This window comes from Mustela nigripes, chromosome 5 (assembly GCF_022355385.1).
Source record: "Mustela nigripes isolate SB6536 chromosome 5, MUSNIG.SB6536, whole genome shotgun sequence".
NCBI classification, from domain to species: Eukaryota; Metazoa; Chordata; class Mammalia; order Carnivora; family Mustelidae; genus Mustela; species Mustela nigripes.
Window position 1 is genome coordinate 91,951,938 of NC_081561.1, and position 10,507 is coordinate 91,962,444.

At 44.4% G+C, this 10,507-nt stretch overlaps 1 protein-coding gene and 1 non-coding gene across 2 annotated transcripts; one reads left to right on the top strand and one right to left on the bottom strand.

Annotated features, from left to right (window-relative positions):
- LOC132017407 (la-related protein 7-like) lies at positions 1–2,073 on the bottom strand. Its single transcript, XM_059399198.1, is given in 5 exon segments — positions 1–680; positions 682–767; positions 769–812; positions 815–1,151; positions 1,153–2,073. Coding segments are annotated over 5 exon segments (1,596 nt in total). The 5' UTR covers positions 1,834–2,073; the 3' UTR covers positions 1–232.
- A 7,945-nt stretch (positions 2,074–10,018) lies between these two features.
- TRNAL-UAA (transfer RNA leucine (anticodon UAA)) lies at positions 10,019–10,100 on the top strand. The gene has a single exon. It is a non-coding gene; the product is annotated as a tRNA-Leu (tRNA).
- Positions 10,101–10,507: the final 407 nt, after the last annotated feature.

Below are 10,507 nucleotides of genomic sequence, written 5' to 3' on the forward strand. Positions count from 1 at the left end.
TATGAGGTTTATTTGTATAAATAATTTCAGCAAATAAAATGTTTAATGAAAAACTGTGGTATACAATGTACTTGTCCAAAGAAAAAGTCTTATAAGTTAAAGAACAAAGGTGTTTCTTCTAATTAACATAGGATTCAGAAAAACACTATTTATTACTACCAAAATAAAATGGATTTACTACAAAAAGTTCAAGTATCCAATGAAATCTCAAGAGGTGATCCAAAACTGTTTCTCAGTCATATTCAGAAAACCTAATATGTTTACTTTCTTGTTGAGTCTTCACAAGTCTGATCTCTTCAGCTTTGGTGATTAACTTCTCAGTGCCTCTTTTCTTTTCACGAGGCTGATTAAGTTTTGCCTGCCTATCTACCAAAATCTTCTGCCAATACCTTTGCTCATGGTCACCAGAAAGGATCTCGAGGTTCCAGCAGTGTTTCTTTTTAATTTCTGTATATGCGTTTATTACAGCTTGAGCATCCTCAGGAGTTTTAAATCTAGCATGGCACTCTGTATCCCCTTCCAGCAAATCAACATAAACAACTTCTGAGATTGCTGCCAATGTATCCCTGACTTGTTTCCTGCCAGGTAGAGGCTCAGTGCTAACGATCTTCACAATCACGCCACTCACAAACTGTGGTCCTGCTGCATTAACCTTTTCCTGAGGACAACCTTCTTCACTTTGTTTTTTCATTTTTTATCTCAGATATAGTAGGTACTCCGTTTGTTTCCATTTTTGACTCCAACTTTATCTGGGATATTGTTTTTTTTTAAGGAAGCCACGCTGGCCTTTTGCAGTGCTAAATACTCTTTTTCAAATCCATCCATTCGCTCTTTGAAAGGACTCTTAATGGTATAACCTCTTCTCCCATTTTGTGCCTCTCTTTATGTTTCTTCTTATGCTTGCTTTTTGCTTTTAAAAGCGATCCATCTTTTACATCTCCCGTATCCTTCTCCTCTTCAGTAGAGACTTCCAAGTCTTTGTTCTCTTTGGAAGTTTCTGTATCTTTTTTAATGTTGTCTTTCTGATTTGTTTTCTTTACTTTTGGTTTGGGAGTTGGGTATTCTGCTTCAGAGATACTTCTCTTCCTCTTCCCTGTTCTGACTACAGGTAAGCCGGAAACTTCCTGTCTTTCCCGTTTTTTCTTTTTTTTTTGAGGGCAGCTTTTGAGGTTTAGTTGTTTCTACTTCTGATCCCTCAGACGTTGTCCTAGATCTTTTCATTTTACTGTCACTCTCCTTAGTTGTGTCCATATTTGACTCTTTGGTCTGCATATTGTCTTCCTTCTTCATTCGGCCTTTCTTCTTCTTCTTCTTTTTCTTTTCTTCTGATACACTAAGCCCAGGAATAGGCTTATTTTTTACTGTCTTAGGAAATATACCCGGGTTTCTTGGTGCTTCTTCTGGTGGGTTGTTAAGAAACTCAATAGCTTTTGCTGCTTGTTCTTTTGTTTCAAATTCCACAAAGGCAAATCCCTTTGGATCTCCAGTAGATTTATAATGTGGTATGCTTATATAAACAACATTGCCACATTTCCCAAATACTCTTTCAATCCAGCTGTGATTAACATTTTTGGGAAGTAATTCCACATACACTGTCCGTTCATCCTCGTCCTTTGGTCGTTCACCCAGTGGCTTTTTTCTCCTTATTCTGGTGCCTTCTAAGTCCAGCTCTACAACAGATGAACTTTTTAGTGCTCTGGCTATCAACTTTCCATCTGTGGTCAATTTTTTCATTTTGTTGAAAGACACGAGGAGTGATATGTCAACATAACCATCTCTGGATTTTTCTATTTGCTCTCGAAGAAATCTATCCTTGTGAATGAAGATTGGCATCTCCAAACCAGAAGTCTACTTGCTTAGCAATATCTGCAAGCACTTGCTTAACTCATGACCTTTTCTTTTTTTCTACTTCTTTTTTCTTTTCAGTACTTTCTTCCATTGATTTCCTCTTTCAGTTTTCATTCTCGGTTCAATTCCCAAAATACGGGGCCGGTGATTCCGTGCTTCACCTTTGTCGCCTCCAGATGCTTATAGTCCTGATTTCCGCGTCATAGGGTGAGCGACACCGTTCTCCGGCACCTAAATAAATAAATCTTTAAAAAAAAAATGGATGCCTACCAGGTGCAGGTCTGATACTAATTAATCTGAGTTTGAACTTTCACACATTTCTTTTACATACATAAGCTACCCAGGGACAGCTTGTGCAGACCTTGTATCCCTGCACCATGTTTAATGGCTCCTTTTCTCATTTTCACAAGTGTCTTGTTTGGATGACAAATTATATGGTCACCCAGCATATATCTGATATAGAATCTGGGTGTCCCTCTGTTTGACGTTTTTTAAACTGACCCTGCCCTTAATATCTAACCATTTTAGGGGCACCTGGGTGGCTTAGTCAGTTAAGCATCTGACTTTGGCTCAGGTCATGATCTCAGGATTCTGGGATGGAGCCCGCTGTCCTGCTCCCCACTCAGTGGGGCGTCTGCCTGTTTCTGTCCTCTCCCCTTCCTTCTCTTTCTCCTCTCTCCTTCCCCTCCCCCTGCTTGTGTGCCTGCCTAGTGGGCACTCATGCATGGTCTCTCTCTCTCTCTCAAATAAATAAATAAAATCCTAAAAATTTTAAAATAAAATCTAACCAGTTTAGTCTGAGCCCCTGTCCTGAGTGGCTGCAGAAAGACCCTGCCTTTTGTTAGATCATTCCTCTCCTTGGTGTAAAGCCCATGGAGACCAAGGATGTGGCCTTTCCTTTCTCACTGCCTCTTCCTGAGGCCATATTTCTTACTGACCAAAAAGACCAAGTAAAATAATATCCCTAAGAACAAATGAAAAATTTAAATCAAAACATCACAAGGAAGGGAGAAAATTCAGAAAAACTAAAATGCAGAAATTAAAATATAAGGGTTAAACTATAAATGTAGTGAAAACAAGCTGTCACAAGAACCAGTGGTCACATTTAATTACAAAATAAAAATGAAAAGCTACCACATGTAAAAATAAAAACACAAACAGAGATTTAAAAATTTTCAACTAAACTGGAAATAAGCAAAAATTCAAAAGGATTAAAAAGCCAGAATGTTGGGGCGCCTGGGTGGCTCAGTGGGTTAAGCCGCTGCCTTCGGCTCAGGTCATGATCTCAGGGTCCTGGGATCGAGTCCCGCATCCTCTCTCTCCCTCTGCCTGCCTCTCTGCCTACTTGTGATCTCTGTCTGTCAAATAAATAAATAAAATCTTTAAAAAAAAAAAAGCCAGAATGTTTTTAAGGGAAATATAAAGGCACTCTAAGGAAAACCAGATAGAGGCTGAACACTTGAAGAACGAAGAACTAAAATAAGAATGGGGGATGTTAGATAAAACGAATAAAATGAGATAACATATGTAAAATGCTTTTCACAGTGAAGTGATGTTGACACAGTGCTCCATTAAACAAAATTTGTCTTTAATAAAGTTGGAAAACAAAAGACAAGTTGGGAAAGAGGGGAGGAGGGCATAAAGAGCCTCACTGAAAGCAAGCCGAGAGTCCCTGGCAAAATGTCTACTGAGACTTCCCAGTAGTTGACTTCCAGATAGCTGGGAGGTAGGAGGCAGAGGTAATACAAGGCCCTACTCTTTGCCCCGGACCCCTGTCCCCTTGCATGACTGTATGGCATCTATGACCCAGAGCTACCTGCGAAAGCCTCACCACAAACAATTTTGGGAAAGAGTCTCAGGTATCGTCACACATGCTCAGGGACCAGCTCTGTGCTCTGAAATCCAGAAAAATACCATGTTCAGGTATCTAAAAGCGTCTGGAAGAGACGCCTGGGTGGGGCTCAGTTGGTTAAAAGCGTCTGGCAAGTATTTGGGAATCCCCAACGTAAGCCAACAGATGGCTTTTTCCATTCTTACCTTTAGACGAAAAAATACATCCTAGGGTTGATGGTGTTCAATGCCTACTTGTGATCTCTGTCAAATAAATAAACAAAATCTTTTAAAAAAAGATACTGAAGCATTCAACTGATGTTGAAATAAAAAAGGTGTTAGAATGATGCTGGGAAGTGAAAGATTTCCGGTAAAGTGAAAGTAAAGATTCTCTTCAGGACAAGACACACCTTAGGAGGAGGCAGTTTCGGGGTCCAGACAATAATTTATATACCTATTTCAATTCAAGAAGACAGCAAGTATCCCCTCAGGAGATAGCCTTACCTAAGAGAAATAGGTAAATGATAAGAAATCAGGCCAAAGCTGGGGAATCAAAAAAGCGACTTCTCAGAAACACTGTAGAGCCCCTTCATGCTTTCCACACATACTGTAGGAGCTCTCTGGAATGCACTGGCTCAGGAATGCTTTGGCAGAAACCCTATTGGGATAACTGAGACTCTAAAACCAACTCTGTCTCAGATCACCCAGTTCAAGTGTACATTCAAGGAGTTGAGATAGGGCTTGAGAACTGGCATTTCCAACAAGTTCCCAGGTGTTCTGGACACTCTGAGAGCCACTGGCTTATATTTAAAGACATGTTCATGTTCCTTTTCTTTCTTTTTTTTTTTTTTTTAAGATTTTATTTATTTACTTGACAGACAGAGATCACAAGCAGGCAGAGAGAGAGGAAGGGAAGCAGGCTCCCTGCTGAGCGGAGAGCCTGATGCAGGGCTCCATCCCAGGACTCTGAGATCATGACCTGAGCCAAAGGCAGAGGCTTAAACTACTGAGCCACCCAGGTGCCCCTAACATGTTCATCTTCTTGCATAAGAAGCAGATTAGAGGTGTGTGGTTTCTGGTTGGCTGTGGCTCACTAAGGTCATAAGGGCAAGATCTCTTTCTCATTTACCCTTCTGACATCTTTGGGCATTCACTGACTATCCTAGGTTTGTCCCCTCATGGACACAGGACGGCTAACACAACTCCAATAATTTCACCTTCACACCATTTCAGTAAGGGCAAGGAGAAAAGGGGAAGGAAGAGCATAAGCTTTCACTTCCCCAGGCTCTGTTTTTTTTGTTTTTTGGTTTCTTTTTAATCCAGAAAGAACATCTTTTTCAGAACCCTCAACCAACTTCCCTTATCTCTCATTGGCCAGAACTGGATCATTTACCCGCTAACCCCCTATCCCTGTCATAAACTCATTACTGGCATAATGGGTGACATGATAATCACTGCCTTAGACCAACAATAATTCATCCCCTGGGTTAGGGGAGAGACATCTATCTTGCCTAAAATAAAAACGGGAATGGCCGTTCAGAAAGTAACAAGTATCCAGGCACCTGGGTGACTCAGTCGGTTGAATGTCAGATTCTTGATGTCTGACGCTCAGGTCATGATCTCATTGTCATGGTATCACCAGCCTCAGTCTCCAAGTTCAGCAGGGAGTCTGCTTGAGATTCTCTCTCCTTCTTCTGTCCCTCCCCCACTTCTCTTTTTCTGAAGTAAATAGATAAATAAATAAAATCTTAAAAAACAAAAACAAATATTGACTATCACCCCAACTGGAGCCTACCTCTAGCTAGCTGGCCAGCTAGATATTTTATATACATTAATTCACTGGATTCTCACATTTCTCTGAAGTAAACATTATTATTCTCATTTTGCAGGTGAGGAAACTGAGACTTGAGAAGGTTAAGTATTTTGCTCACACGGCTAGGAAAACTTTAGAATTTGAACTAGGTCTATTGATTTCACAGTCTAAATAATATCCTTACATTATGATTTCCTGATGTCTCTTGTTTTAGAGATAGCTCAGAGAAATCTTTGCTATCATAATGAGAGCCCTTGATTATGGTTAAAAAAAAAAAGGCTGATTTATATTCTGTTTACTATATAGGATGTATGTGCACTATATATCTCAAGATTTGATATAAAAATTTTAACCTATGAGTACTTAATTAGAAAATCCTGTCACCAAGAATAATATATTCCTAATGATATGACATAGCTTAATTTTTTTAAAGATTTTATTTATTTATTTGATAGAGTAGAGAGAGAGAGCACAAGTAAGCAGAGTGGCAGGCAGGGGCAAGAGAGAAGCAGGCTTTGTGCTGAGCAAGGAGCCCGAAGCAGGGCTCGATCCCAGGACCCTAAAATCATGACCATTCATCAGTCATCCCTTCTCTCTGGATGGCTCCCAATTCTGTTTTCTCATGCACATCTTCTGCCTGAAACCTGACCCACATCCCTGCTGTTCTGTTCCCAAACAGAACTCGCCTATTCTGTTTCAGGGGCCTTCACCGTAATATATTCCAATTAAGGTCTTCTTATGTTGCAATCGAGTAATGGTCTTATCACCTTCTATGGACCAGGAGTCTGCAAATCCTAAAATGTGCTAACACTGTCCTTCTTTAACCCTCTGCCAGTTGTCCACTAGCAAATACCCTACTCCCCCAGTCATCAGTTCTTCCTCCTCCTTACAAATCCATACCCTTTTCTCCCCTATGACCACCACCCGTCAGCTTAGCCCTCATGTTCTTTTACCTGGACCATGTACTTGTCCCTGTTCACTGGGTCCTTCCTTCTGCCTTAGAGATTGTCTAAAGCATACATTTGGGGGCACCTCGTGGCTCAGTGGGTTAAAGCCTCTGCCTTTGGCTCAGGTCATCATCCCAGGGTCCTCCTCCTCTCTCTCTCTGCCTGCCTCTCTACTTGTGATCTGTCAAATAAATAAATAAAAATCTCAATATATATATATATATATATTGAGATTTGTATATATATATATATATATATATATATATATATATATATATATGTGAAAACAAAATATATGCTCATAAATATATCATCCAAGCTAAAAACTAGCTGGTATGTATTGGTCATCTATAGCTACATAGAAATAACATAAAATTTATCAACTTAAAACAATAAATATTATCTTGTATAGTTGCTGAAGGTTGGAAAATCAGAGCTTGGCTGGTGGTTCCGGTTCTGGGTCTTCTTATAAGGTTGAAGTCAAGATGTTGGCCAGGGCTACAGTTATGAGAAGGTTTGACTGGGCAGGGGGATCCATTACCAAGCTTGTTCATACAGGACCTCATGATATGACATGCTTGCTGGCTGCTCTGCACCACATGTGTCTCTCAAAAGACTGCTCATTAAATGACTGTTGGTTTCTGCCAGAGGGAACGATCCAAGGGAGAGAAATCGAGACATTAGCAGCAATGATGACTGAGGTTGCATCTCACCTCTTCTGTTTTATTCTATTCATTAGAAATGGGTCATTGGATTCAGCCTACATTGCAAGGGAAGCTCCATCTCTTAAAGGAAGGAGTAGCAAAGCATTTGTGAACACATTTTTAAATCACCAAAAAAATGCATAAAGAATATCATGACTTAAATAAACACACGCGCACAGTGAAAAATACTTTAAACAGAGCAAAACATTTGCCTATAAGAAGTATGTCAAATGTAATTTCCTGAACATGAATCCATTTCAGTGTTGCAAAATTTGTCTTAATATTGTCACCTGCTTCCTAATATTGTCAGTTATAACAAATGTCGCTGCATAGTGCTTTTCACAGTTTGTTCCAATACTCAAGTGGATATTTGTCATGCCTTGCAGTTTCCAGATCTTTTGTACACCCTTCTGATGTTTGGGGAATGTCCTCCATTTTAAGGCCTGCTTCCTAAGGTAAAAGTCAGAACTTTGTATCCTAACCTCCCTGTGGCTAGGACCTCGAGATGGAACTTATGTTCCTTGATCCCAAGAGTCCCAGGAGGGATGTCAGTTTGGAAAAGGGCAGCATGGCCCAAAATCTGGCTTCCAGTAGGGAGGAGGGAAAGGACTCCAATGATGGACTCACATATGGACTCTTCATCTAGGGGTGCTACTTTCCCACATTGGCTTTATTCTCAGATAGCCTGTTTCTGTGTAATGCTCCTAGTGCTCTACTACACTATCCCAGTTTTTTAAATTAACTATTGTTTCATTTAAAAACAAACAAACAACCAAACACCTTAGTGGCACAAAGACACACAAAAACCTTAACATTTTTAATCTGTCCAGAGAGTCTGTGAGTTAGAAATTGGAAAAGGATACACTAGCTTATCCCTGCTCCATTATCTGGGGACTTAACTGGAAAGAGTCCAAGGCTGGGTCACTTCACAGTGACATGCTGAAATCAACTGAAGCTTCACTCATTTATATTTGCAGCAATTAATATTGACTGTTGTTTGGGGCTGTTGACCAGAAAGAGTACATGTGGTTACTTCGGCTCTGTCACAGTATGGTGGCTGGGTTCCCAGTGCAAGCATCCCAAGAGAACAAGGTGAATGAGCTCAGAGGTCACAGAGCGCTACTCCACCACAGACACAGGCTTCCCAGATTCAGTGAGGGAGAAGGGTACGGGTGTCAAAATCACAGTGCAGGAAGATGAAGATGAAGTCACATGTGGGGTGGGAGATATTGTTGTAGTCCTCTTCGGAAAATTACAGCCTGCCACACAGCAGACCGAAATTTTCTCTTCTCCAATAGCTCAGTAAACACTTGCTATACAGGGCTGTTTTCAAAAATTAAATTAGATAGTGTATGTAAAGAGCTTAGGGCAATGACTGCCACATAGTGAGCATTTAGTAGGCTCTTTTATTATTAGTGAGTTCTTAGTAGGTTCTTTTATTATTACCATCTTTCATATTCTGAAAGCCCAATTTTATGAAATCTGAAGCTTCTTGATGATTTGGTGCCTTAAGATGGAGATGGCAGAAGGAGAAGGTGATCTGGTGTCATCACCCCAGGGATGTTTCTAGACCCCGACACAATCTAAGTTCGCCTTCTTTTCTCGGCAGAGCGGGCTAGGTCTAAGGAACCTGCCCTTAGTTTTGGTCGGCATGCTGGTGCTCGGGTGGGCCAGGCCTCGAGCTCAGTTGGTGGCACACGGTTGAGGCTGGGAAGGTACAGGCCACTGGTTCCTCCCGGTGTTAGGCGGCCTAGTGAGGGGGGAGGTAATTCCACCGGCTGTTGCCCAGAGGAGCTGCCACGGCCCACGGGTGTTCTTAGAGCTTAGTGACAGCCTCCCAGGTCAGGGCAATATGCTCGAGGGTTACAGGAGTTTGTGAAAGTAGCAGGGCAGGGTCTCTTACAGCGTGACCCAGAGCCGGAAGAGCCCGTGGGCGGGGTCCCACCGAATAAGATGAATCTGTGCCGTCGCCAGCACCGCAGAAGTTCCCGGTCAAAGGCAGCCGCGGGCACTGGGCGTGGCTGCCAGGTCGCGCTCGGGCCCCCGGCTCCCCGACGCTGCGGAACCCCGAGGCGGTGGCTCTGGGGTACATTTGAGGTCCCGGGTGGTCGGGAATGCAATGGCAGTCCCGGGAAAGGAGGTGACAGGACAAACCGAGTCTCCTGGGCGCAGAATGGAGGGAGAGCATTGCCGGGCACCGAAGAGAACCTAAACTTCCAAGTGCACAGGTGGGTCGTGGGAACGAGGAGTGCCCTCCCTGACCCCGAGGCCGTGCCGCGGGTGTGGTGCCCGCAGCCAGCTGGGAGGGCCGCAGGTGCCACACTCCCTGCGTGTGGCGGGGCGCAGGACAGACAGGAATTTTACAAACTTCCTGCCTGTGTGAGGGGTGAAGAAGAAAAGCGGTTCTGTTGCCCATGCAACTCATTCCTTGAAGTTTATTCTATTTAGAATAAAACGAACGAAACTCCATCCTCTGGGCTCGGTCCCTGCACCACCCCCATTTCCGCGCGCTTCCCCAACGTGCTCCCAGGAATCCCGAAGTTTATGGGTGTGTTTGTTTCCCGCGCCCGCGCACCTCGAAACCGAAAGCACCACGGGCGGCGCCGGCGTCCCGCCCGCAGCGAGCCGCCGAGCGCCGCCGCCACCCGCGCGCCGAACTCGGCTGCAGTTGCCCTCGCTGCCGCGGCGGGCCGGGGGCAACAGTGAGCTGCGGCGGCGGCGGCGGGAAACGGAGGCTCCCGCGGGGAGGCCGCTCCAGCTCGGGACGGGAAAACCGGGGAAGCGGCAGCGAAAGATCCTCAGAAATTCTTGAGGGAGGGTGCGAGGACGATGGAATACAGCTTGTAGGAAGAGTGAAAAGCAGACCGTTCGCCTGTACCAGGATGGCCGAGTGGTTAAGGCGTTGGACTTAAGATCCAATGGACAATGTCCGCGTGGGTTCGAACCCCACTCCTGGTAGATGTTCGTTTTCTGCTTTTTTTTTTAACTTAACAATTTTATTTATTTATTAGACATAAATTTCACCCAGCACAGCACGTCTTGGGCCCAAGAATTCCGCCTTCTAGCTGGGAGAGACGCACCCTTCCCCACCCCTCCCCCCAACATACACGCCGCGCGGCTTCGTTTCCCGCGGGCGGGAGACGTCGCGCTGAGCGGGTTGGGCTAGGGCGGGCGGGCTAGGGGCTGGCGGGCGGCGGACGTGGGGGCCGCGGGCGGGGGGCGAGGGGGCCGTGGGCGGGGTACGGGGGCGGGGGGCCGCAGACAGGGGGCGGGGTCCGGCGGGCGGGGTCTGGCGGGCGGCGGGCCGGCCGGCGTCTCCCGCGTCCCGGCTGCGCGGCGCCCGCCGCGGGTGAGCAGAGCCGGGG